General features: G+C 31.8%; 1 protein-coding gene across 2 annotated transcripts; it reads right to left on the bottom strand.

Moving 5' to 3' along the window:
• Nucleotides 1-7,693: 7,693 nt before the first annotated feature.
• On the bottom strand, nt 7,694-12,431 carry LOC117924710 (receptor like protein 21-like). Of its 2 annotated transcripts, none has more exons than XM_034843431.1 (3): nt 12,010-12,431; nt 9,360-10,019; nt 7,694-9,287 (listed from the first exon to the last, which is right to left on the bottom strand). In XM_034843431.1, exons 1-3 carry the CDS (start codon nt 12,101-12,103, stop codon nt 8,374-8,376), a joined length of 1,668 nt encoding a protein of 555 aa, XP_034699322.1. In that variant the 5' UTR covers nt 12,104-12,431; the 3' UTR covers nt 7,694-8,373. The 2 variants fall into 2 exon arrangements, with proteins under 2 accessions (XP_034699322.1, XP_034699321.1); XM_034843430.1 differs by having other exon boundaries at nt 7,694-10,019; nt 12,010-12,156; nt 12,242-12,431.
• Nucleotides 12,432-14,152: the final 1,721 nt, after the last annotated feature.

The raw sequence follows: 14,152 nt of genomic DNA, 5'->3' as shown, positions 1-14,152 counted from the left end.
TGTTAGGGATCTCTTCGGCTGTAATTTTTTTCAGCTAAGAAGAGGGCAGAGAAAAGGATAGGGTTGAGAGATCTCTTGGAAGAGTGTTTGGTACGAGTCTAGACTGGTAGAGTGTAATAGAGTTTCCGACTGTTTAACTTTATATGCTTCGTCTTCCTTTCAGGCTCCATTTTCTCTAATTATTTTGTGTATTCGTGAAAATCAAGCCTATGATCCTCTTGTTGGAATTTTTATGTGTGGACTTACATAATCAATTTAATAATGTCATAAATCAGTGTTATTTATTTTTGCATTGTGGTCCATAATGGGACTTGACACATATTGTTGCTTGATTTTTTATGGGCTCACCCTAATTCACTTGACTGACCCATTAAGTCAAGTGATGGTTCAAATAATGCGTGTGATATATATATATATGAATATATTTATATATATATATATATATAAGAAAAGGAAGGGCTCGCTCGCTGGCTGGCTCCATGCTCCTTCCTCCTTTGGCTGAAAGAGAGCACGCACTCTCGTTTTGGACTGAATCTGGGTGTAGAAGGGAAGAGCTCATTAACCTGTAATTCTCGCACCATCAAGCACTGGAGGAGCTTCCTGAATACCAGAAAAGAGGAAGAAATGGCCTTTCATGGAATTAACCAAGGTGAACGTTTCCGTTTTTGCCGTTCAATGCATGCTTAAATGTCAACATGTGATTCTATGCAATTTAAATTCTCATCAATTGGTATCAGAGCCAGCATGGATGACATTTGAGCTGCAATTTTGGATTAATTTTTGGGTTTCCCGTTTCCTGTTGTGGAAGCCATTTTTTTTTGGAATTTTATTTCTCGTTTGATGTTGATTCTCTGTTTTCAAGCTCGATTGTTGTTGGAAACTTGTAGAGAATATTGTTTTGAGCAAAACCCATCATTTTATTTGATTTTTGGAGCTTGTTTGGTGGGATTTCGAGAATTAGGGCTTGCTTTGGTTCTTCCTATTATGCGATTTTTGTGCAAATTTTGGGATTAGATTGAAGGTTTGATGTTTGAGGATGGAAATCTAAGCGTTTTTTGTCGGAAAATGCCCAAAATTTTGGCCGAAAAAGGAAATTTTTTTTTCTCCTGCACCAGGCCGTGTTCAGCTGGAGAAGGAGATGAATAGTGATGTGATGACGTCATCATGACGTCATTAAAAAAAAAAACAAACAAACAAACAATTTTTTTTTTTTTTTTGTTTGTTGCCTTGGTATTCTTGGATTGTTTGTGCATATGCTAGAATTATTATGCATTTGTTAAATTTGACTTTATTGGGACAATTATTATTATTATTGTTCTTTATGGTATATTTTTTCCTTATATCAATAATGTTGTCCTATGTCAATTTTGTTAAATATTTCAATTTATTGAGGCAATGAAGCACACTTGTGTGATTGCCTATCGCAATTCCAAGTGTGTCAAATTGTGAAAATTAAGATATTTTGAATTTTATTCATGACAATAGTGAACATATGTGTGGTTGTCTATCGTAATCCTATATGTGTCAAATTGTTTTTGTTGAGATAGTTTGTCTCCCTCTTTTGATTGTTTTATTATTGTGATAACTAAGGTCCATACGGGTATTGTGATTGTCCTATTGATAATTATAATATTTGGTAGGATGCTTGGATTGGTGAAGGAAATTAATTTTATATTATGAACCGTACTAATTTTCTTTGCCCTTTCAGTAATAAAATTAGTGCATCTTGGTTGTGATATTTAATTGGTTGTCCTTACCGCCGTGGAATTTTCAAAATTCCAAGCTGTTGCTAAATTGAGAAATTCTGGAAACTAGCAAATGCATGATTTTGTAGTAACATGCATATTGCTTAATTTTGCTATTTTCCAGCTACTAGTAATCCTGGTATTACTCTGCAATTGTCTGCCATCAAACCTCTTACTGGAATAATTTTGAGGAATGTTTTGAGTCTTTCAATGTGCATATGACTATGCACATTTTGGACTGGGTTTTGAGAGTTGATAAGCCAAGTAAATTTGAGTTCTTCCATATTGTGGCACAAACGCCTAGGTCATATTTCTAGTCAAAGATTAGAGATTGGTTAGAGATGGTGAGTATTATGGGAGATATGATGAGACTGGACGGAATTCTGGACCATTCGCTAAGTTTCTGTTGGAATGCGGCATTGATGCTAGATATACAATGTCAGGCACTCCTCACCAGAATGGGGTTGCAGAAAGGAGGAATCGCACATTGTTGGATATGGTGAGGTGCATGTTGTCTAATTCCTCCTTACCAGAATTTCTGTGGGGTGAAGCCTTAAGGATTGCAACATATATTTTGAATCAAGTGCCCAGTAAGTCTGTGCCTAAGACTCCTTATGAGCTATGGTCAGAGAATAAACCAAGCCTTCATCATTTCCATGTTTGGGGATGTAAGGCTGAGGTTAGGCCATATAATCCACAGTCAAAGAAACTTGATCCTAAAACCATCAATGGTTTCTTTGTTGGTTATTGCATTGGATCAAGGGGTTTCAGATTTTAGTGTCCATCTCATACCACCAGGATCATTGAGTTAGACAGGGTTGTATATTTTGAAGATGTGAGCTCTGTTGATGAAAGATCTAGTGGTATCTGAAGTTTGATAGTATTATCACCCAAAATGTTTTTTTAAATAGAATACAGTTGACAGATGCATATATTTGAGGGTCAGTGGGAGTAGTTACATATTTCTTGTTTTATATGTTGATGATATACTACTCGCATCAAATGATTCTGACTTGTTGATTGAGACAAAGCACATATTGTCAACCCATTTTGACATGAAGGATCTTGGTGAGGCTTCTTATGTCTTGGGCATAAAGATTCTTTGTGATAGGGCTAATGGAGTGCTTAAATTGTCTCAAAGAGCCTATATTGAAAAGATATTGAAGAGGTTCAATATGCACAACTGCAAATCTACTAAAGCGCCAATTGTGAAGGGTGATAAATTTTCAAAGGCTCAATGTCCTCAAAATGATGATGAGAGAGAGGAAATGAAGACCATTCCTTATTCATCTGTGGTGGGCAGCCTTATGTATGCTCAAGTATGTACACGCCCTGATATTGCTTTTGTTGTGGGCATGTTGGGAAGGTACTTGAGCAATCCTGGGAGTCAACATTGGAAAGCAGCTAAGAAGGTCCTTAAGTATTTGCAAGGAACTAAGGACTTAATGTTGACATATCAGCACACCAGCTTACTTGATGTAGTTGGATTTTGTGATGCTGATTTTGCTGGCTGCATAGATGATAAGAAGTCCACTACGGGCTATATTTTTGTGATGGCAGGAGAAGCTGTATCTTGGAAAAGTGTCAAGCAGACACTTACAACATCCTCAACTATGAAGGCAGAGTATGTGGCATGTTATGAGGCCTGATGTTATGCTGTATGGATGCGGAATTTTATTTCAGCTTTGGGAGTTGTTGACTCCATTTCTAGACCGCTGAAATTATTTTGTGATAATTCCGTAGCTGTTACTTTCTCTAAGAACGCTAGGAATACTTCTTGTTCCAAGCATATTGATGTAAAGTTCTATTTTGTTAAGGAGAAAGTGGCAGAGTCTCTTATTGATATTGAATACATGTCAACAAAAGGTATGTTGGCGGATCCACTAACAAAAGGCTTACCCATAGTTGTGTTTCATGAACATGTATCTCAAATGGGGTTGTTGGAAGCCTAGGTTGTATTAAGTTAGTGGGAGCCATTTTTTGGTATTATAATATTATGGTATTGTTGGAAGGATTGCTACTATTGTATATTTCCCTGTGAATCAAGCAATGAAGCATGTATGATTGCTTTTGATTATTTATTTTGATGAGATTCTATGGGACATTGATTTATGATTATGTGTATGTTGTAATGTTTGATTATGTAGTCCAAGTGGGAGATTGTTGGAATTTTTATGTGTGGACTTACATAATCAATTTAATAATGTCATAAATCAGTGTTATTTATTTTTGCATTATGGTCCATAATGGGACTGGACACATATTGTTGCTTGATTTTTTATGGGCTCACCCTAATTCACTTGACTGGCCCATTAAGTCAAGTGGTGGTTCAAATAATGTGTGTGATATATATATGAATATATATATATATATATATATATATATATATATATATATATATATATAAGAAAAGGAAGGGCTCGCTGGCTGGCTGGCTCCATGCTCCTTCCTCCTTTGGCTGAAAGAGAGCACGCACTCTCGTTTTGGACTGAATCTGGGTGTAGAAGGGAAGAGCTCATTAACCTGTAATTTTCGCACCATCAAGCACTGGAGGAGCTTCCTGAATACCAGAAAAGAGGAAGAAATGGCCTTTCATGGAATTAACCAAGGTGAACGTTTCCGTTTTTGCCGTTCAATGCATGCTTAAATGTCAACATGTGATTCTATGCAATTTAAATTCTCATCAATCTGGCTTTGCCTTTCTTTCTTTGGATCAAATCATTTTAGATATGATGATTATATTCTGTTCTCCTGTTGTTGATCTATGTTTGGTTATCTTGAAATTCTGAAATGAATTTTTTATGGTCACTGCATTTTCTACCTTGATTTGGATTTTTTTCTAAAAAAACCTAAGATGGCCTCTAGTAATTCCTTGTTGATTTATATCAGATTTGTTTAAATTCTTTTTTATAATAGTTTGTTCTTCTGTTTTTTTTTAGTCTTATGGATTCAGTTGTCTTGAAAAATTGAGCTGTTTTTTTGCCTTCTTACTTTTCTTTGTTGATGTTTGGTTTGTTTGCTGCAATCATAAATGGATGTTCTTTTGTAGATTTTTGTTTAGGAAAGTCTGAATAGGTTATCACATGATTAGAGATTCAAGTACATTATTAAAAGTTGATGTACTTGAAATTTTGGATCTAGACGTTTCCCCCTTTTTCTTTGTGGGTATTTGGTTTGTTTTGTTGCAATCATAAATTGATGTTTCTTGTAGATCTCTATTTAATAATTTCTGACTATGTTATCTCATGATTACAGATTCATTATTTAAGGTATCAATTATTAAAAGTTGATGTGATTGATTTCAAAGTTTTTAGATCTAGGCTTTTAATTTAAGAAATGTTCATTTTAGTTTTTCTCTTTCTACTTGGTTGATTGGTGATTACTTGGAATTTCCATGAATCTAGTTTAATTCAATATACTCAGACTTTTAACTCTATGAATTAAAATGAACTAGATTGATCGAAGTCCTTATATTACAAACTTTCTGAAATCTTTGTTAATTATAATGTCATTTTGTTTAAATAACACTTTGAATTATCTTTTAATCTTAATTGTTATAGGTTGATCACAATATTGTACAGAATTCAGAATTTGGATTTCTTAGTTTTATTGTGTTATGTTAATCCGATATTATGTGGTTAATTAGTGTCTCACTTGAAATTTCATGTTGACTAAATTTTATTAGGTTGTATTTTTTTGTAATTTTAAATTAGTTTTAATTACTTTTAAACTTGGATTTGTAATCATTCTTCGTGTTCCACCAATTTGTAATAGTTTGATGTCATTTAGAAGTATGATGGGATCTATTGATAATTTGGTTTAGCTTTGTTAATTTGTAGTTTTTTTATTAAATTTTGACAATTTAATTAAGTGTCAAGTAATAGACAATGTTAATATATATTGCTTTGTTGGAATTTGCTTATTTTAAGAGTTTGTACAGGGGGAATCAAATTTACACCTAGTAATCGGATTTAATTGAAGACGTATAATAACCTCTTCTTAATTTACATTGATTTTAAGTTAACATAATGAGTTTTAATTTGATAGCGATCAAATCTTATATTGGAAATTCTTTTTCATTATGTAAGTCTTTCATTTTTTTAATTGTATCTTGGGATGACCCTAAAGATGGAATTTCATTTGTTTTAAAAGTTTGTATGGTTCTTATGTGATAATGAGAGACTTTTGGACTAATACATAAATGGTTGAATACATGAGAAATAAAAGAATGAACAATAATTCTAGGTAGTGAGGATGGATGTTGAAAGGGTTGTGGAAGGTTAGGATATCGAAATTTTATGGTTTAAATAAGAAAAAGGAAATAACAATAACATTTTTAATTAATTGATTAAATAATATAAGCAACCTATATTTAAATGCAAGTGATTGAAGGGTGATTGATCTAGATAACCAACAAATCACCATCTTACAATGACAAAAAAAAAAAAAACAAAATATCAGTGTATAACTTTTGATCATAATAATCTAAACTTATCATTGAATTTTAATGGTTTTAAAATCTGACTTCGAAAATATAAATTCTAATTTTTGAAAGCCCTTGGATGCATGACAATGGGCTATGGAATGAAACTCTTTGTTTCTTAAAAGCCTGATTTCTCATTTTGTTTAGATACATAAAATGTCTCTCCCATTCTAGTTTTCTTAAATCAATGAACTTCAAAATGGCACTTTATACATGTTAGATAATATATTGTTCTGAAATAAGTTTTAAACCCTTATAATCATTTAGTTTTCCATTCTAAATAATTTAGTTCCCTTAGTCCATTAAACTTGTATTCTCTCCTACTTGATTTCAATTGTTAAGTTTGATTTCAATTGTTAAGTATCTTTGAAAAAAGTTTTAAAAATGGTTTTGAATATACATGGATTGAATTTCATGATAACAATTAAAGCAGACTCTGGGATAAAAGTGTGGAGATTGAAATGCGACTCAATAAGTCCTAACAAATCAAATAATTTTAAAAATGAATTTTGTATCTCTTATTTGAATTTTCATTTGCTTAAGTAATTAGTTCTCAAACTAAATTTTAAAACATTTTGTGGATGTTTAAATTCTTTACAATTTTAGGAATTATTGAGTCGAGGAATAGTATAGTGTTAATCAAACAAAGTAACCTTCAATTATAATTCCATTTTGTATGGTTTTGAATTCAATTGTGTTTCTTTAATCATATTCAATTTCTTATTAGTACGCATCTAGTAAGTTAGATTTAAGTTTGCCCTCTTGAGTCAATGTTATTGTATTTTATGAATTAAATATTGTCTTGGAAAAAATCGTTATACCTTGCTAAGCATGGTACACTAACATTCCCCTCACCTTTAAAATAAGGTCTATGGGTGAACTTTGTTTGCAATTGTTTGTTAGATGTGATGAAAAGCTATTAGTATGTAATGCTTATAGTGCAATTTGTTATTTATTACTTGCTACTTAACTTTTACAAAAGTGCTTTAAAATCCTTCCAATGTACCCTTCCTTTGCCTTAACTTTTTGTATATATTCGTATTTATGCCTAATTCCTATGATTGATTGATTTTTCTTTGTGTGATCCTTGTGTTGATATGTCCTTGCTCACTGATATTAGGTGGAATGCATATCGTATACGCTATGACATTATTGTCTGTGAACTAATTCTTTTGTTTTATCCAAGCGCTTACTTTTTATTATTGCTCATTGAGTGTGCATGTTTTGACATATTCTTTGATCCATGGTATCCATTTATTTACCCATCCATGACCAAAATTACTCCAACTTACTTAGTAGAAACCAATTTTAGGGCTTAGAGGGGTGCTACTATTATGGTACCTTCTTGATTGGTAACGTGACCTTCAAACTTAAATTCAGGTTTTCAAAGAAAAGCTTTGAAATCAAGGAGTCAGATTTTTTAGAGTTTTATTTCTTATTTTGTATTCTCTTAAAGAAATAAAAATAAATAATGGTCGACTCCGATTTCATAAATTAGTTTTTCCTTAATAAAAAAGCGCGAATCAAGACATCAAATAGGAATGCACTTGAAAAGTGCAGGTCCATACAAATATACAAAAGTTCATTTATTTAAACACTAGAACTAGCTTATCAACCCCATAACCGAAGAAAAAGGACATGATTTCCAATGAAATAAAAGAGCAGCTCTCGGTAAGAGGAGTTCAAGTAGAGGAAAGCAACGATGCCTAAGAATGCCACTCCATATGATCCTCCAAAACTCCATAAGAATATGGCTTCCCAAGAGTTATTTTCTTTGTTGTTTGAAACTAGTGGTTTGACTGCAGGTGGGGCACTAGTGGGAGTGCAACTTCGCTCTAATGGCAGTCCACATAGAAGAGGGTTGTCCTCGTAACTGCTTTGTTCAAATGTTGCAAACTGAAACTTCCTCTCTGGAGTCTTACCTGATAAATTGTTGTGAGCGACAGTGAAGACCGTCAAGAAGTTTAACTCTACTACCATCTGTGGTGGAATTTGACCTGTCAATCTATTGTGGGATAGGTCCAAGCTTTCTATTTCCTTTAGGTTGGAAAATGTCTCTGGAATAGATCCTATCAACTGGTTGTACGATAAGTTTAGAGTATGAATCCCACTTAGATTTCCAATTTCTGGAGGAATTGGACCTGTTCATTTATTCCCTGAAAGATCCAATCCAGACATGAAGATGTGTCCCATATAAGATTCCGACCTATTCTTTGTTATGAACTCTATTTTTTCACTTTCAGCTGATACCTCAAAATTCACACCTAGAGTCGTGGACACAAGAAAATGAATGTCATGAAAAGACATTACTGAGTTTTTATCAAAACGATATTCGACATCAGGACTAAATGTATCATCTATTAACGAAGCTTCATTTCCAAATGTGATATTATCTAGGCAAAAAGGTATTTTTCCGGAAAAATGATTATGGGAAAGATCCAGTATGCGGATTGATTTGAGTTGACACAAATGAAGAGGAATTGAGTCTTCAAGTTGATTTCCTTTCAAGAGAAGAACCCTCAATGTTGAAAGTAAACTAATCCAAAGGGGAATTGGACCTGATAGGGTGTTATCCTTCAAATTCAATGTCACAAGAGAAGTAGCTTTAGACAGAACATGGGGTATATGTCCCGTTAGTTTATTGCTTTCCAAATGTAAAAACTTCATGTTTGTTAGATTGGCACAAGGAGGAAGGGTTGGGCCAATTTTGTTGTGAGAAAGGTCTAAAAAGCGTAGTTCGTTGAGTTTGCAAAGGCCTGATGGCACAGCACCATCCAAAGAATTGCTAGACAAGTTAAGGGTATTCAAGGCTGAGAAGTCTCCAATCCAATCTGGAATTTGACCCGTCAACGAGTTATAACTGATATCCAAAATTTGTAGGGAAGAGCTATTAGAAAATCCATGAGAAATCTTTCCCAAGAAGTCATTGTTATCCAAAAACAAATATTTTAACTGTGTCAAGTTCGATATTGTAGGGAGAGTGCCAAGTAAACTATTGTTGGATAGCTTCAAAAGCGCCAATGAGATGCAACCCATCATCATGTGCTGAGGTAGTTGTCCTGAGAGATGGTTATTTGATAAGTCTAAAATTTCCAACCGTTCCATATAACCCATTGAGGAAGGAATATTACCTTGTAATGCATTTCCAGACAAGTTTAAGGACTCCAACCTTGGAAAAATAGAGCCGATGAAAGGTGGAAGCTCTCCATGAATGCAATTCGAGGAGAAATCAAGTGAACGCATGTGGGAATGTTTTGAATTTGAGGGCAAATCAAGAACACCCGTCAAGCTGTTACATCGAAAGCTTAGGTATTCTAGTTTGATATTATTGTCCAATAACCAGGTCGGGACACCTCCTGTCATATTGTTGTAGCTAAGGTCGACCACTCTCAAATCATATTGATGCAGAAGAAAGTTGGTTACAACCCGCCAATTGAGGGTGCAGTTGGATAACCGGAGGATTTTCAATTGAAATAAAGGAAATGACCCTGTTGGATTTTCAATCTCAACCTTCAAATCCTTGTTACTGCTTTGAAGGTCGAAAACCTCAAGTCTGGAGTGGTTAAACAGTGAACCAAAATAGATTGAGCCCTCGAAATGATTTTCAGAAAGAAAAATATACTCGAGTGACTTCAGATTGGAGAAGAGCGATGAAGAAACAGTTCCACATAAATCATTTTCGGCTAGGTCAAGCAAACGTAGGGATGTCAAATTGTTGAGACATGCAGGAAGACTACCCTCAAATCCATTAGAACTAAGATCCAGCTCTTCAAGGTTGAGTTTGCACAAGCCTGTAAAAGTGAAACATGTAATTTACAATTACAATTAAAAGTAGTGGCAATAACTACAAAGGAAAAATTATATTTTGGATTATCTTAGTTGATATATGTCACCACAATTCCTAAGGTAACTTGTAGATAACTTTAAATATTTTTTATAATATTTTTATTTTTATTAATAATAAATATGTTTACCCCCTCAATCTTTTAAGAAGCTAAACATCTGCCTATTAATATCTAAAATATATGCCAAAGAAAATTTCATCATTCAAATCTACATTTATAATTGCTATACATATTATACCTCATACTATTTTCTCCTTTAATTCTTAAAATTTATTTTAAAATAATGTTTGTCAATTACATCCATTAGTTGACACTATTATTTTATTTAAATTTTTTTAAAGTTGTGTGATAGAGTTAATTGGGAAATTTTAGTGGTAAAAAGCAAATTAAAGGGATGAAAATGGAATACTAAAATATGAAAAAAAAAAATAAATAAATAAATAAGAGGAAATAAATTAGAGAGGAAAAAATATAGAAAAATAAAAAAAATGGATTTATGCTATGTTTGGTTGCTAGAAAGTTTGATTAAAAATGTAAGGACAAAAAAATAGAAAAGGTAAAGGAAAGAAAATGAAGCAAAATAAAAAATAGCTTTAAAGTTAATAAAACTTTAAATTCTTCACTTATTTAACTCTTATACATAAAAATTAAATAATGAAAAAATATATAATTTTCTTTCATAGTAAAACTAAATATGAAAAAAATCATTTTTCTTGGCATTTTATTTTTATTTTGCTAATACTTTTTGGCAACCAAACATAACATTAAAGTTAATGAATTATTTATATATGATACTTCAAACTCAATTCACTTATTATAACATTAAAGTTTTGAAAATGTATAAGATTTTAATTGATTTTAATTATATTTTATTAATTTTCTTTGATATTTTTCACATTACAATCAAATAGATAAAATTATTTTCTTTAAGATTATTTTCTTTAGAACTTTCCAAGAACCAAACATAGCCTAAGATTTACTATACTACAACCTTGAACATGATTAAATTGACCATAGAATGGACTTTATTGATTGATTCTATGTAACTTCATGCAAGGAGGGACAAGTTTTGAGAGTTAAAATTGACATGCTAATCAAGAAGCTACAACCAATCAAGGAACTCAAATTTAATTTAAAGCTTGTTTTACAGTGATTCTAGAAAATATTTTAAACATTTTTACCACTTGAAAATAACTTTTTCAATAAAAGAATAAAAGAAAAAAAATAAGTCACATTTGTGTTTTTGAAATGTTACAAATACTTCCAATAATTATTACCAAATAGATTTGAAATGTTCAACATAGAACTACAAATAAGTCACATTTGTGTTTTTGAGTTCCTTGTATCAAACTCAAAATCGTCAATTAATCAAACTTAGAATTTCCATAAACCATACTTATTTGTGTTATTCAACATGATGTCTATACATGTGCATGCGTCATCAAACTTAAAATTATCAATCAAATATAGAATTGTGAATAAGTCATACTTTTGTATATAAGTGTTACTCATGCGTCATCAAACTTAAAATTATCAATCAAATTTAGAATTGGGAATAAGTCATACTTTCGTATATAGGTGTTACTCAATGTGATGTGTGTGGATATAAGTTCAATTTAGATAAAAAAAAAAAAAAAAAAAAAAAAAAAAAAAAAAAAAAAAAAAAAAAAAATGATGAATCATAAAGGAAGTACAAGGTAAAAATTAAATGATTAAAAATATTGTTTTAAATCAAAATATGATGAATCATAAAAAGTGCAATGTGAAATGTAATTAAAGAAAATTCAGTTGTTTCAATTTTATTTTCTAACTCTAATAAAGCTTGTTTTACAAATTGGAATAAATATATTTGCAACTTAGAATAACACTCACATGGGAACTAGTTATCAAAACTATGTTTGGAATCCATAAAAAATTCAAAATCCTAGCCACTTACCTTCCATGGATAAAGATCCATTTAAATTATTGCCGCGAAGAGATAAGGATTTAAGATAGCTCAAAGTGCCAATAATCGGTGGAATGCCACCCATTAAAATATTATTCCCTAGATTCAACGCCTCCAGCCTGCTCAAATATTTTAGTCCTATCAAACAATGGACAAATAGGTTAGCATTAGGAGCAAACTGAAGATATACTACATGATTTTATTAGAGTTAAGATGCACACTCCTTGCAATTGGGAAGAATTTATATGATTGACCTCAACATTTAGAACCTTGAGTGAGGGTAAGGCACTTAAAATTGGAATTGTTCTCAAATCATTCACTCCAACATCCAAAACTCGTAATTTCTTCAATCCTAGTAAGTCTTAAAAGCCTACATTAATAAATAAATAATATTCTTATGTCTTGCTTATGGATTTGAAAGTTATACTTGTAATTAATTTTAGGTTATCAAGCATATAGAAACATGGACAAGAATATCCAAGACAATAAAATATTTCAAAATAGTTTTAAATATAAGTTAATTATTTAAAGCAAAATATTTGTAAATGTTACTGCAGAATCAAAGGGGTAATTAAGATTACCTTAATTATATATTGTGAAAAAAACTAGTTTATGTCAATTTGACTGAGAAAAATTACAATAAAGAATAATAATAGGATGGAGATCAAAGGGGTAATTAAGATTACCTTAATTATATATTGTGAAAAAAACTAGTTTATGTCCATTTGAGTGTGAAAAACTACAATAAAGAATAATAATAGGAAGAAGAAAATAAGAGAACAAAAATAGAAAATGTAGAATTCACATAACGTTTTCAACCAAAAGCCCATATAAATTGGTTCTATTCAATTTGATTAGAAAACAAACTAGTTTATGTTAATTGCAAATAAACTTAAAATGCCTAAAATTTGGTATGCAAGTTAGAAGGCATTATAAGCTATTGTAGCTTACTTAAGCCCATCATTCTACTACAACACCTTCCTCTGATTCTCCGAACTTAAATACATTATCTGGATTGCCGCTCCACCATATGCTTCACAAAATCATAATTTTATAGAAAACAGGTTGTAGCTGGTGTTATTGCTTCCCTGGGCAGCCTATCTTGCTTATGATTTTTATAGTTGGGAGCTGGTGATATTAAATAAGACTTGTCCTGAAATTTATTTATTTTTGAAATTCTAATTTAGGTTCCTTGCGTTCCAATCCAAGCGAAAAATATTTGATGCAGCCCACGCCCAGTCCAAATCCATTGTTCCTGGCCCAAGGCCCAGGCTTAGTTATCAGAGCCGAGGCCTTATGATTGCATGTGGGCCTTTTGCCAACTCTTGGGCCGGCTATATATAAATGAAAGATTCATTTACATAGCCTAGAGGGAGAGGCCAGGGTATCGAACCCCTACATGGTGGGGGTACAGAAACTGCAAGGACAGTCTTTGCGATGGCTTCTTATTTTTGTTTTAAACCGTCACAATTTTTAGAAAACAATATTGGTATTATAAAAATTTTATTAAACATGAAAAAAAAAATCAAAATATAACATCTACAAAAAAACTACATTTTCCTAGCTTGCACAAAACCCTTTTTCAAATCATAAATTCTTTAAATAAAATTAATGGAATAGACATAAAAATTCTTATTGAGCATGAAAAAGAGTTTTTTGACTTTTTAAAAATGAGACAAACAAGCCCTAAGGCACATAAAAGCTCTTTTGTTTCTTACAACAACTCCTACTCAAATTGCTTACCATTCAAAAAAGTAACAAGCTAGTTCAAAAAGTATAATAATACACTAATTTCCTTGGGCAACACACAATCTAATCATAAATTAAAAGTATATAAAGAGATGAAAAAAAAAATGGAGAGAGAACCCAGAGAAACAAATAGTTGCAAAAAAATTAAGAACCCATAAAGAAGACAATAAAAGTTGGACTACTACCCAATAAACTTAATATTCATTCTTTTTAAAAAGTTAATAATTAGAGAAATTTTAATGAAAGATGAAAAAAAATTAGAAATGTGGTAAATGGAGTGTAAAACATAGAAGAAAGGTGCCTTAGGTATAAGGAAAGTGATGTTATTTAATGCCACAAAAATACTAAAGCTTAGTTTACCTTCCCTAAAATACTAATTTTGAAT

This window comes from Vitis riparia, chromosome 11, assembly GCF_004353265.1.
Source record: "Vitis riparia cultivar Riparia Gloire de Montpellier isolate 1030 chromosome 11, EGFV_Vit.rip_1.0, whole genome shotgun sequence".
NCBI classification, from domain to species: domain Eukaryota; kingdom Viridiplantae; phylum Streptophyta; class Magnoliopsida; order Vitales; family Vitaceae; genus Vitis; species Vitis riparia.
This window is presented reverse-complemented; position numbering and strand designations above follow the sequence as displayed.